The 13,542-nt window shown below is 47.8% G+C and overlaps 5 protein-coding genes across 5 annotated transcripts; 2 read left to right on the top strand and 3 right to left on the bottom strand.

Moving 5' to 3' along the window:
• Nucleotides 1-312: 312 nt before the first annotated feature.
• On the bottom strand, nt 313-1,384 carry FOBCDRAFT_199653 (uncharacterized protein; the record flags this gene model as incomplete). The annotated part of the gene is made up of 2 exons (XM_031180078.3): nt 313-326; nt 361-1,384. The coding sequence occupies 2 exons, from the start codon at nt 1,382-1,384 to the stop codon at nt 313-315; spliced, it is 1,038 nt and encodes a 345-aa protein (XP_031045965.3).
• A 1,044-nt stretch (nt 1,385-2,428) lies between these two features.
• FOBCDRAFT_199652 (uncharacterized protein) lies at nt 2,429-2,976 on the bottom strand (the record flags this gene model as incomplete). The annotated part of the gene is made up of 2 exons (XM_059608952.1): nt 2,429-2,753; nt 2,894-2,976. 2 exons carry the CDS (start codon nt 2,974-2,976, stop codon nt 2,429-2,431), a joined length of 408 nt encoding a protein of 135 aa, XP_059467051.1.
• A 1,067-nt stretch (nt 2,977-4,043) lies between these two features.
• Nucleotides 4,044-8,470, top strand: FOBCDRAFT_180000 (uncharacterized protein). The gene is made up of 2 exons (XM_031180080.3): nt 4,044-4,599; nt 4,654-8,470. The coding sequence occupies exons 1-2, from the start codon at nt 4,268-4,270 to the stop codon at nt 8,159-8,161; spliced, it is 3,840 nt and encodes a 1,279-aa protein (XP_031045967.2). The 5' UTR covers nt 4,044-4,267; the 3' UTR covers nt 8,162-8,470.
• Nucleotides 8,471-8,933: 463 nt separating this feature from the next.
• On the bottom strand, nt 8,934-10,407 carry FOBCDRAFT_131233 (Alpha/Beta hydrolase protein; the record flags this gene model as incomplete). Its single annotated transcript, XM_031180081.3, has 2 exons — nt 8,934-10,220; nt 10,267-10,407. The coding sequence occupies 2 exons, from the start codon at nt 10,405-10,407 to the stop codon at nt 8,934-8,936; spliced, it is 1,428 nt and encodes a 475-aa protein (XP_031045968.3).
• A 587-nt stretch (nt 10,408-10,994) lies between these two features.
• Nucleotides 10,995-12,648, top strand: FOBCDRAFT_26832 (Spo7-like protein-domain-containing protein). The gene has a single exon (XM_031180082.3). It carries the CDS (start codon nt 11,243-11,245, stop codon nt 12,515-12,517), a length of 1,275 nt encoding a protein of 424 aa, XP_031045969.1. The 5' UTR covers nt 10,995-11,242; the 3' UTR covers nt 12,518-12,648.
• The last annotated feature ends 894 nt before the right edge of the window (nt 12,649-13,542 follow it).

Raw genomic sequence — 13,542 nt, 5'->3', positions numbered from 1 at the left:
AGTACCAAGGATATGCCATGTCTACCCAGCTTGGTAATAAGGTGTTATTTCTTTTTGGTCATAGAACAGGAGAAAATAGACAGTTGCTTAGGTTCAAATATTTCAAAGACTTCATTTCTTATTGCCTGTCCAAGTAGTAAATTCATCCCCTGTAGGTACCTACATGTGCTACTATCAGAGAACGCCATCCATTTCCCAAATGCCCCCAGTACCCTCAATAACACTCATCCCAACTGTCCCCAGAAACAGCAGACGATGCCAGATCGTCTTTATGTTCACTTCGCAAGCTTCTGTCCCACAATCCCTCACACTTCACCTTTCACTACCTTCAAAACTAGGTGTGTCTAGCAAGAAACGTACCGAATTGGTATCCACCAGCCAAAAGCCCAGCAGCAACTGGGATAGCAGCCAAGGCGTAGAGTCTAGAAATTTCGTGATCCTGGTGACTCTGGCGATCCTGATCATCCTGGTTATTCTCGTTCAGCTCTAAAGCTTCAAGAAAAGCAAATTCCTCACGTTGGAGTTTTCTCGTCTCTGACATATACTCCTTATAAGCTTCATCACTAGTGAACGACTTGGCTAACATGGCTGCCGCCTCACGACCCAGTACAAGTCTGTCACATCCGGGAGCTTGCAACTTCTTCTTGACTAACTCCATCTCTCCTCTTCTAAACCGACAGTGGTCATCCTGGTTCTCGGGACATTGCTTACAAAGAGCCAGTTCAAAGTTGAACAGGGACGATTCATCCTCTGGAAGACGAGGCCCGTTATATGCCGTGTCGAGGCTGTCTCCCGCAATTTCAAAGAGTTCCAGAAGATCCGACGATACTGGCAACTGTTTGACCACTTCGTTCTTCTCAGATTCGATTCGCATCTCCGTGTCGCATTTTTTAATGGTAATTCGCAAGATATGTCCGTCCTCGATCATCTGTGCGGGATCATGTAGGTAGAGAGCGACCTGTCTCAAACCGTGGATCAAAGTAGCCACATGACACGAGTCGCAACAGCCCTTGAGGCTGGAGATTTCCTCCTGCAGTTTGGCCAAAAGGTTCTCATCTTGTTGCTGTGTGGGCTTGAATAACGTATCGTTGTCGATCGGACACCCGCAGATTTTGCGGCTAAGGTCAAAGTGAAAGACAGGACATTTGTGTGGGATACCATTGGATAGATTGTACTCTCTATACTCTTTGACACAAAAGGGACAGAACATATGGCCGCAGGGGAAAATGAAAGCACCACAAGTCCTGTCTTCTGGGTTGCTCATCCTGTCCTTACACATAATACAGTCGAGCTCTAGGCGCTCGATAGCCGTGGCATCATTGTTGATGATACTCGCAAGCTCGGGATAGTAGGTCGCGGTGATAGGATATTTGGGGGCAGACATTTTGGGGGTTGGTCACTGTTAGTTAGGAGATAGTTTGTTAGTGCTAGTCTTACTGGTAGCTGATGGATGGGTGGAAGAAGTTCCTTGCTAGAAAGCTTTCAGGGGTAGTAACTGTTTATATGCTTCAATTTCGAGGTGTTAGTTATACCAGTGTCACTGAACACGTCCAGTGTGCAGACGAAGGCACCATTCTCATAACATATGAACATCTCACCATCCATTGACCTAACGGGACATTTGCTGACCTGTAACTGGACAACCTTGCACAATGAACTTGGTGAGGGACCAAACCATAGCTAACTGTGTTCTTCGATATCATGATCTTCACGTTGCTTTCTTGCACTGGGAGAGTTCTTCGATTGGTGTCACTGGGGAACATTTGTCCTATCCCTCAGCAAAGTAACGTTAATCCGCTATTAAGTAGAGGCTATATTGTCCTTTACAGACACTATAGCAGAGACCGATTACCTGATGATAAGGGTCTAAGAGTAATTCATGCTGTGTTCATGATAGAGGCGTCACTGGTACTTGTTAATTGTAAAAAGGGGGGAGACTCTTGACTGAAGGCAACCAATAAATAGCCCTATTCACAGGACGGTCTAGGAGAGTTGAGTGGATAATCTCAGGCTACGCCCATTCATACATCATCTCCATAGTTCTTGCACATACAAAATTCAACATCGAAAATTCCTATACAAAGAGCACCATTGACTTCAACGGTAAGACCACCGGGCCATCTGGTTATCATACGGTCACAATGGAAACATAACGATGAGCAGGATAGTTTGTTCTTTGATCCATCTCTGTATATCTGTCTGAAGCTAAGAAAGTCACCCACTACTCTTTAAGTTACCTTTTCTTCAAGCCTAGTCCACCTCTTCATCGTCGTCTGTATCCTCACTGACTCCGGGATTCACGAGGCACTGCTTTTGCACGCTCTAATTGCTTGTTCATTCTTTCACGAACATTCTCATCGGACCAAAAATCGCGCATATCGAAAGCGAGGTCCAAGACCATGAGCTTTCGGTATCCAACCCTACATTCTCACACTTCCTGTTCCGTATTCTCGATGAGGCGTCTCTCATCCGCAAGAAGCTCATGCTCTTTATCTCTCGGTTCATAGAGACAAATCTCATATTTAAAGGCTGTTGAGCCATCATCGGGCCCCGCGATACCGTGGGCCTTCAGCAGGCCCTCTTCAATGATCTCAATGGGTATCTCAAGATCTCGAGGTATTGGCTGCTGTTTGACGAGCCTCGTATCAGCATATTCCTCAGACGAGGCATCGTCCCATACCTTACCTTCATATTCGATGGAGACTCTCATAACCTGTCCATTGTCGACGATTTCAGTACAATTGTGCTGGATACTAACTTACCTGGTAGTATGTTTATTACCAAACAAAACTGGTGATGTGCGACGTGAGGGATGCGTTTCAATGCCGTGTTGTGAATCAAACGAAGGCTTCAAGGGAGCTTGTATGTATCTTATAGTCCATGTGTTGCTCACCTTACAATACTCTCACAGAAGTTGTCCATGATCAGTCTTTCTCGTTCAGTGAGACGTTTCGTCAGATAGACGAACAGGAACATTATCTCCCTCTACTTAAGCGGAGTGAGAAATAATCATCTTGTATCGTACATGGCCAACCTTTGTCTGAGAGACAATGGCTTCTTGAAAAAGGAGAACAAGATAAAGTGCGATTCTACTGCAACACGAACAGCTCACCAAAACCAGTCGTGTTCGCCGACCATCACGAGACCTTGTTTCTATTAATTGAGTGCACGATTCGAAGCGAAATTGGGGACAACAGAATACGCGGAATGAGGGTTCCATCAATAATTAACACTTACCTCCGCCAACTATCTTAATTTAAGCATATTAAATTATGACATAATCTATTTTTTTAATGAATTTTATGTAGTTTTCCAAGAGTTAGATTGATTCCTTTTCCAGATGATTCTGAATCTTGCTTTTGGTGTTGTGCAGGGTAGCACTCCAGTTTCCAGATTGCAACGTCAACTGTACGTACCAACCTGGCAGCTCAGATCTCACTTAATGCATCGTATAACCGCTGACCCAAGCGAACGGTACTGACTGTGAATGGCTTGCAACTACCAACAGAGAGAAGAGCAAAGGCTTGGATACTGTAGTTCATATAACCTTTGTTGGTTTGTAGCGCGCGCCTCCAGGTTTCTATTCTAAGCGTCTTCCTTTCCCGCGTTTAACAGATAACGCTCGCGAACTTTGCTCATAGCCAATAAACCTCTAGACGCCCATCAATTCCAGACACAGGGGATTGTTTCACCAGCAGTCGCTAAGCCACTGATGTCATTGGTTTGGAGTTGTCCAATCTGCAGTGTTCTTGATGATGCTAGGATTATCCAGTTTTCGTACCTAAAAGACCCCCCAGCGGGGGGCTTTGTCCCGTCGGCTAAGTACCCGCTCAGCGGAGTGATCCAGTAAAAGCCCCTGTTTGCCTGACTACCCTTATCGTGTGGCCAATCAAACACCTACCAGTTCCCAGATTGGTATGGACGGTTGCCTCTGATGGCAAGGGGTGTCCTGCCATGACGCGACGGAGGGCGGTTGGCCAAACACTGGATGGGATATCTTGGAACCATGGAAACCTTTTTTTTTGATACCATCTTTCCCTGGAATTTCTCTTCCTACAAGATCTTTTCTTAACACGTTTGCTTATAGAAGTACTTGTCTAGGCGCTACCGAGGATGCTGTTTCATTCAACACGTTTCTAATTATTTGCAATTATCCTACGTTACTCTTTGAGAACAGGTCTTTTTTATTTGCTCCCCGTTTGGGGCACCGCTCCTCTACCCTCTCCTCGTATACGAGTTCAACGTTGTCAACCAGCTCAATCCGAAAATGTCGTCAACAAATTCTGACGCTTCAGGGTCGGCGACCGATTCCGCCACAGGGACAGCAACTTCAGTCACCAGCTCTATCGTGAGCTCGCTGCTCTCCTCAGCCATCTCCGCTTCTGAAACCCTGAGTGCATCCGAAACCGCCTCCGATGAGCCTACAAAAACGTCCTCGGGTGGCATCCTGGGCACCACCCCCGAGACGACCAGCGCTGCCGACACCGATCGGGGTATTGGAATCGTCACTTTCCTCACTGCGTTGGTAGTCGCCGTTATTATCTTTACTGTTCAACTTGTGGCCTTTCTTCTCCTCCGCAACAAACTGGCCCGCATCTTGTACGTCGCACCTCGTCCATGTTTCAAGAAGCTCTGCCGCTAACTAGTTCACAGTAAACCAAAAACCTACCTCGTACCCGAACGTGAACGAACCGAATCACCGCCCCGGAGTGTTGCTAGTATGCTAAAGACATTATGGCACTACGACGACCGTGAAGTGATCAACAAGTGTGGTCTTGACGCCTATTTCTTTCTCCGCTATTTGAAGACGCTGCTCATCATCTTTCTTCCCATCTGCTGCATTGTTATGCCGATCTTGATTCCTATCAACTTTGTGGGCGGCATTGGACAGAAAGTCAATGTCAATGAGACGGAGCGCAGAGAAGCCGGAAATAAGCCCACTGGTCTGGACACGCTCGCATTTGGAAACGTCAGCCCTAAAAATACAAGCAGATATGCTGCTCACTTGCTGATGGGTATTCTCGTGATTATATGGGTGTGCTGGGTATTCTTCATTGAACTCAAGGTCTACATCAAAGTTCGTCAGGATTACCTTACAAGCGCAGAGCACCGACTTCGAGCTTCGGCTACTACTGTCCTAGTGAACTCAATTCCTGCCAAATGGCTTAGCGAGGATGCTCTAAGGGGTCTCTTTGATGTTTTCCCTGGCGGTATACGAAATATTTGGATCAACCGAGACCTATCACCTCTGCTTGACAAAGTCAAAGAACGAAATGAGATCCACGCCCAGCTCGAGTCAGCAGAAACCGACCTCATCAAAGCTGCAAAGAAGGCTCAGCTCAAGCAGGCAAAAGCAGCTGAAAAGAAGGAGCGAAAAGAGAAGAAGCTCAAGGCGCTTAGCAAGCAAGAAAGAGCTGAACGACAGGCAGAGGTAGACGCTGAAGCTCAAAGAATGGCAAACAGTGCCGGAGGACAAACCGCTGGTGACAAGCACGATGTTCCTCATGATATTGATGCTGGTGTTCGCGAGTCACAATATGAGACGTATCTCAATGAGGAACACAAGCATGAGCATGATGAGAAGGCCAAGTCAAAGGGCTTTAAAGTGCCTCTTTTGGGTGATCCGCTTTCTAAAGTCGGTCATGGCATCATGGGCGTCGTTTCTAAGACTGGCAACAATGTTGATGAGACTTTGGAAACAACCAATGGTTTCATGGGCCTATCACAAACCAACGATAATCGAGTTCCGTCTCGCAACTCTGACAGACATCGCAATCAGGCCTCGGTAGATGAAGAGGAGCTTAACTCGCCCTCAGACACCCTCCGCGTCCAGAACAACCAATCGCGAAACAGCACTAGGTACTCAGCTGAGAGCACTTCTGCGATTAACCCCAAACCAGCACGTGAACACTTTGGCGACCAAGGCAACACTGTTCGCAAAATTGACAATATCGATGAAATTTATATCCGAGGGGAGTCAAAGTGGTGGGAATTCTGGAAGCCTCCTCCTGGTGCTTATACTTCTCCTGTTCCCCAGGGAGAGGTATCTCAGGCTTACCGAGACCGCAAGACCAACGAGAACAAACCTTTGTGGCAGAGGATAAAATATGCTCTACCATTCGTCAAGCCAGAATTCGAAGAGACTGTCGAATACGGAATTGCCTACAACCCTGACTACAAAGAGGACGCCGAGCCTGCGGAATGGGAGAAATATCTTAAGAAGAAGGATCGCCCAACGCATCGTCTTCCTCTGTTCGGACAGTCCTGGCTCTTCGGAGTTCCTTTTGTCACTAAGAAGGTCGATACAATCTATTGGTGCCGCGAACAACTGGCCCGCTTGAACCTGGAAATCGAAGAAGATCAAGCCCACCCCGAGCGCTTTCCTCTAATGAACTCGGCATTCATCCAGTTCAACCACCAAGTCGCAGCTCACATGGCCTGCCAGAGCGTCATTCACCATCTTCCCAAGCATATGACCCCGAGAATGAATGAAATTGCCCCCAGAGATGTTATCTGGGATAATATGGCATTCTCTTGGTGGCAGGAATGGTTACGGTCTGGAATTGTCTTTGTTGCAATTGTTACTATGGTCTTCCTATGGGCTATCCCTGTAGCTTGGACAGCTGCGTTGAGTCAGCTTGATAACTTGATTCGCAACAATAAGTGGCTACACTTCCTCAAAGATAACGAAGCACTTCACAATGCAGCCAAAGCAATTGCTGGTGTCCTGCCAGCTGTTTTACTTGGTTTGCTGTTATTCTTGGTCCCAATCATCCTGGGCTTCTTTGCCGACTTCAAAGGTGCGAAAACGGGATCCCAGAAGGCTGAGTTTGTGCAGCGATACTACTTCGTTTTCCTGTTTATTCAAGTTTTCCTGATTGTTTCAATTGCCTCGTTCTTCGCGGCATCTATTGATGCTATTGTCGAGAACGTCAAGCAATTGCAGACCGTTGGATCTGTTCTTGATCTACTTGCAAACAACCTTCCCACTGCAGCCAACTACTTCTTCTCTTACATGATTCTGCAGGCGATGTCCACAAGCTCTGCTACTCTCCTCCAACTTGGAGCTCTGCTCATGTGGTATGTTATTGCCAAAATGCTTGACAGTACCGCTCGCAACAAATGGTCTCGAAACACCAGGCTTAACCAGGTTAATTGGGGACGTTTCTTCCCTATTTACACTAACTTTGCCTGCATTGGACTGATATACTGTGTCATCGCGCCACTCATTTCCATATTCGCTATTATCACTTTCGCCTTGTTATGGATGGCTCAGCGATACGCCATGCTCTACGTCACTCGATTCGAGCATGATACGGGTGGTGTTTTGTACCCCAGGGCAATCAATCAAACCTTCACCGGAATCTACTTCATGGAACTTTGCATGGCAGGTTTGTTCTTCATCACTGAGGATGAGAATGGTAAGAACACTTGTACAACTCATGGCATTATCATGATCGTTGTTCTTATCCTTACTGTTCTCTACCAAGTGTTGCTCAACTACTCATTTGGACCACTGTTTCGCTATCTCCCGATCACGTTCGAAGATGAGGCAGTGTTGCGTGACCAGGCATTCCAGAGGGCCCAGGACCAACGTCTTGGTCTCCTCGATGACGATGAGCTACAAGAAGAGACCGAAGAAACAAACGAGTATGAGAAGTCTCGTGGATCTGAGAACGGTAACTCTATTGAGATGCGCCGGTTTGGTTCAGTGCGACGCCCGATGAATAAGGTCGGAACATGGGCAAAGGGTGGAGGTCAACAGCTTCGCAAGTTTGCTGCGGTGAACAAGGCAAAGGACAAGAACAAGAGAGCATCGCAGTACAGGAAAGAGCACCGTCAGAAGGATATTGAAGCTCAGCGTGCTATAGGAGAAGCATTATTTGGTGGCATTCACGACGAAATCGAGGACCTCACTCCAGATGAAAGAGATGCGCTCGTTAGACACGCTTTCCAGCATGAGGCCCTTCGAGCACGCCGACCAACAGTCTGGATTCCTCGCGACGATCTTGGCATTAGTGATGATGAGATCCGTCGAACACAGGCATACAGTGAACACATCTGGATCAGCAACGAGGGTACAGCTCTCGACAGCAAGGTTCGTGTCGTTTACGGCAGAGCTCCACCAGACTTTTCAGAGGTGGACTTGATCAACTTGTAAAGCAAGACAAGAGCAGGAGGAGGCACGATGATGATACGACAGTTTGTTTTCTTTTTCTTCGTTTTTACTCTTTTTCGCATTTTCACTGCGCGGCGTCTTGGTGGGAAGATTGGTGTCTATCATCTGCACGCGCACCTTGCAGGCAAGATGCACTTTCATAAGAATAAAGAGTTGGAGGAGATTTGATGAATACCCTGGCTGAAGGGCATTGTGGTCGCTTCAACAGGAAACAAACGAGGGGGCTAGGATAAATTCCCTTTTCATTATTAGCCTTAGACTTGAAGAACGATTAGCTACAATACCATCGACTATACTATCATTACAACTTGCGGCATCCAAAAGATAGTGTTTGAGCTGAGCTACACCGGCTATCAATCTAGACGAAACAGGTGTATCGAGGTTTCATATATAACACAGTCCGAGCAATTTAGATCGTTTCAGCCATGTGTCAACAATGTCAAGAACTCAGCACCCAGGTATGGGATACATCTGTCCTAAGGAATAATGAATGGAATATTGTTGTTGTACAGTCTACTCTTAAAGCGCCGTGCCAAGCAGGTGATATAATAGGTATACGCAAGTCTAACACGCAAGCTTAACAAAACAAAAAGCCCAGTAATGAAAACGCCTTTTTCCAATGCCTGTATGTCGTGAACCATCTATATCCCGCACCGCACAGAAAAATGCCGCGTGTGCCAACAGCGCCGACGTGTTAATTCCTTCATGCCTCGTCATCACTCATGCCAGCCAACCCAAACGTGCAAGTTTGAGGCTATTGTTTCTTTTGCTCGGATTTTCGGGTGTCTTCGAGTTCTTTGCGGATCATGTCGTTGAAGACTTCGGGGTTGTCGAGGTAGAGATGATGGCCGGCCTTGGGAACGAGGAGGACCTTTGCACTGCCGTTTTCTCGCTTCTTTTCTTCCTCCGTAGCGTTTTCAAGGGCCTTCTGTCTCGCTTCCTTGAGTTTCTCTTCTGATGCTAGACCGCCTGCGACGTCCATCCAGTCGTTTTCTCCGTACATGAATACTACTGGTATACCATTTTCTTTGACTGTAGTTCCGTCGGGTTTTGTGATGGTTTGACGGCCGACTTCTTGAATGCGATCGATTACAGGACGACGAGCATATGCGCCGGGAGCGAGGATATAAGCTAGAGCATATTCACCACTGCCCTTTTGCTTGAAGATCGAGAAGGAGTAATCGTGGAGAGCTTGTGATTCAGCTTGCGGCAGATGGTTGAAGCGTCGGAAACTCCAGCCTGAGACAAATCGTGGACCGAGAGGACCGCTCATTCGGACGATGCTGAAGGGAGAAATGTTCTGATCCCAGAGCCAGACAAACCAGCCTGGCAAAGGTCGTCGTAGGACGTTTGAAGCAGGCTTATGCTTTTTGAGAGTACCATTTTGGTCGGTCGTGCTTTGCTGATCTTGTATGATTTCGTTTTGGATCGTTGATGTGTTCGGTTCGGGCATAGAGGCATTGACGGCGTAGGGATCAGATGGGATACCGACTGGAGACGCCAGAATGAGCTTTTTAAGTCGGCCGGGATATTTGATGGCGTATGAAACTGCAAGATAACCACCAAGCGAGTGGCCAAGTAATGTGAACTGTTCGAGCTTTCTGGCCTTTCGCCATTCTTCTAGCGCATCGACAAACCAACCCTCCGCTTCCATGACTTGGTCTTCCTTTTTCTTCGCATGGATCTTGAAGGCCGGTCGTGACGAGTTTCCACAGCCCAGCATGTCCAGTGCATAAAGCTTGAGTCCCTTCATGCGAGAAATAGGTTCAAAGTTCTTGTAGAAGAAACCAAGACCAGCGCCGTATCCGTGGATCATGACGAGAGCATCCTCCTCCTTTTCTCCGACTCGCTCGACGGTTACTTCGTTCAAGGCTCGGTTCTTTCCGGAAAGATGGACCATTGTTCTTCGCCATACTCGTGTACCGTAAGGATCAGGTCGTTCGGGAGTATCGACATTGGTAATACTGTCATTCGCCTCTCTAAGGTGCGGCATGAGGTTCAATAAATTACGCTCAACGGCTTGAGGAGCCAAACTCGTCCACTATAAATTGTTAGTTCCCACTCCTCAAATATGTCGGGTTACATACCCATTGATACGCAGCATCTTTATAACCAAGTGGAAACAAGAACGCATGCGAAGGCTTCAGCTCAGCCTGATGTTTAATCTCGTCCGGCGCATCGGCAACTCTCCCACCATGAGGCGGACGAACGGTACCGTCGGTACTCATACTTCGTGTAGGTGTAGTAATAGTATTAAAAGCGGTGATTGAAGAAAGTCGCGATATAGGAAGTACCGCAGAAGAAGATTGAAGTCTAAGCATTCCTTGTCTGGGGAGGGGGGGCGAGGGCGAGGTTAATATGTGTTTAACCTCGTCCTCTGTAGCGACACTGAAAAAAACACTTTAAAATTATGGATGACGCCTCGTTTCGTGACGCAACAGGTACAGAGCCAAAGTCGGGCCGGAGTTAAGGTACGAAAATGTCGGGGTTTGAAACAAGCTCCGGTCCGTGGACAAGTCCGCAAGAGTAAGAGTAAGATTGCGGAGGAATTGATTTGATTGTTTACTTATTCGGGTAAGCGATAGAGGCTGAGTAGATATAGAAGAGAACAGATTTAATAATGATAGAATATCTCGTCAAGGAAAAAACGGAATATATCGGTCTATGATGTACTCAGTACCCGTTATGGTTCCCCAACGTGTTGGGACAATCCACTACAATTGGCGGTACTTGGTACCCGTTTACCGAGCCAAAGCCAAAGCCAAAGCCTCAGATCTCTCTCTTTTGGCTTGTGATGACGATGGAAGCGGGTCAAAGAAACCGAACCACGTTCTCCCCAGGAAAAAAGGGAAAAGGGAACCAAAGCACCAAAAGAATCACACGACTCGCCCACGTTGATCAACAAAAACACCAACAAAAACCAACTGACTCGTTCAACAAATCAAAGCCCGGCTTTGGCTCTCTCCCTTCGCTTATCTGACCACCTGACGAGTCCCTATCCTCTCCAGTGCATGGCATCGAGCTCTCTTTGACCGGGCTGCCCCTCAGCCTCCAACCAAAAAAATGTCCGACGATGTCGATTCCATCGTAAAAGGCGCCTCAGCTCCTTCGCAGGGCGTGAAAGATGTCGCCGGCACGAGTCCCATTCTCCCCACCACCGCCAAACAAGGCGATCCGCTGCACCACACGCCGAGTTCGCCGTCTATGATCTATCTCAACCTGTTGATCCTCGAGGCATCACTGCGCGCGCAATTCCTCGAACTACGAGCTCGAAAGCGACATCATACTTTCTTTCTTACACTGCTGTCACTGTGGATCGCTGGTTTTGGATATGCTCTCTTTCTCGCACCCCGTGAGGATGGTCGTGGTGTAGGAGGTTCTATCTACTGGGCTGTCGAGGGTGCAGAGAAGGTCTGCTTCATGGGCGGCATCATCACTGCGATACTCGTCTGGGCAACTGGAATCTGGGAGCGTGGAATTCGCTGGCCAAGACGATGGTTCGTCATTTCGAATAGAGGACTACGAGGCTTTAACTGCAAGCTGATCATAATACGACGGACGTGGTGGGCCGAAGCACTCTCGACGATTGGATTCTTCTTGACGTACGGACTATTCTCACACACGGCTAGTTCATCATATCGATACGTCGAACCAAATCTTTTGCGAGAGGTGGAGAAGGAACTTCAGATCACGAGCGATACACACCCGACGCTGATACTGCCCCACGAAGATGAGGAGAAGGGCGGTCACGAGGAGGATTTAGCGCCTGGCGGCGACTACGTCAAGCTGCTCCTCCTAGCAAAGCCTTTTTCTGCTACGTTCCGCGAGAACTGGGAGCTATACAGGACGGAATACTGGGAGAAGGAAAACGAGCGACGGGCCCTGCTGCGGCAAAAAGTTAAGGAGCGCGATCACCAACTCGTCAAGCAACAATACGGCTGGCTATGGTGGCTCCCCGGCAGACAACCGCGGCGCCAAGAGCCCGAGAAGACACCACCGCGTCACATATCCGTTGAGCGCGAACGTCGTCGTCGCGGAAGTAGCGTGCGCCGCGCCTCAACGAGCTCATCACGAACTCCCACGCCTATCGTCGAAGAAGACAACTCCGTTAGTAGACGACCCAGCAGCGGCTCCATGTCAGCGCGGCGCAAGAGGCTGTCGACGAGCTCGAAGCCGAAAAGACCGGGGACTGATTCGAGATCTGTTACACCGGATTTTCCGTCGCCTTTGGCGAGGGAGAGTAGTGCGACGCCTACGCCTGATTCTGGACCTGAGGGGGGAAAGGTCTTGAGGAATTCGAGTTCGAGATCGACTGTTGGTTCGAAGGAGCGGGATTAGGTTTTTGTTAGCGATGTAGATGCCGTTTTAGTGTGTGTGTTGAGTGGTTTGGCGATGTTAGAATATTATGGCTTTTTGCTGGGCTTTATTCGATGTGAGGTTTAACATCCAGTTCCACGGCTGGCTTTCCTCTCAAAGTCACCATTGTGTGATTATCTCGGCCGTGAATCACGCTGCATGAAATCCGCCCCCAACTTTGTGAGGTGCTCATCAACAAGCGCCCTTGTTGCTTGTTCTTCGCATGCCAAGAGCCCATATCAACAGTGGAAATCCATCTGATTGTGACAAATGATAGGCCGACATGTAAAAAAGTCACAATCAATGAGGAATCTCACATCTGTCCTTGTTCCCTGTCTAGCTCGTCAATTGAGTTTCTTGGGAGATATGAGCTGCAGTGCGTAACGAGTCATTCAAGCCTGAGGAGTAAGCAAGGTAGGATAGCAGGATTATGCAGAATGCCTCATGTTACCAAGGTCCGAAATGACCTCATGTTGAATAACAAGCTCAGTAACAACATGAGATACTTCAAATGGATGTTGGTAAATCGCATTGGTCTTAATATACCGGCATTGTGATGCCGGAGGAGAACCCTTCTAGCCTTTCAACTAGAAACATCACCATCGGTCTAAAGCGTGCCGAGAACGTATTGCCTATTATTCAGAAACCAATGTCAACTCTTATCTCACATTCTTATCTCTCTCGCTATATAGTACCGAAAGCATACTATAAATTGTGGAATAATCGAACGGCCATAGAATAAAAACCCGCACCATCGCCTGTCACCCATCCCGAAATCGGCCGCTCGGCATCGCCGAATTGATATCAGAAAACAGCATTTCCGCCAAATCCCATTTCCTCACCTCTACGTACACAACCAGCAACACAATGATAGTATCCCTACCTAGGTAGTCAACTTATAAAACAGTCTCATGACCCAATTCCAAAGGAAATGCAAGATCTACGTCCCGTGAACAACTTCCCCGCGATGTCAAAAGCTTGGCCTATTCGGCCTTTCACCGAATGAA

This window comes from Fusarium oxysporum, chromosome IV, assembly GCF_013085055.1.
Source record: "Fusarium oxysporum Fo47 chromosome IV, complete sequence".
Classification (NCBI taxonomy): domain Eukaryota; kingdom Fungi; phylum Ascomycota; class Sordariomycetes; order Hypocreales; family Nectriaceae; genus Fusarium; species Fusarium oxysporum.
Note: the sequence above shows the minus strand (reverse complement) of the source record. Positions and strands in the feature narration are given on the sequence as shown.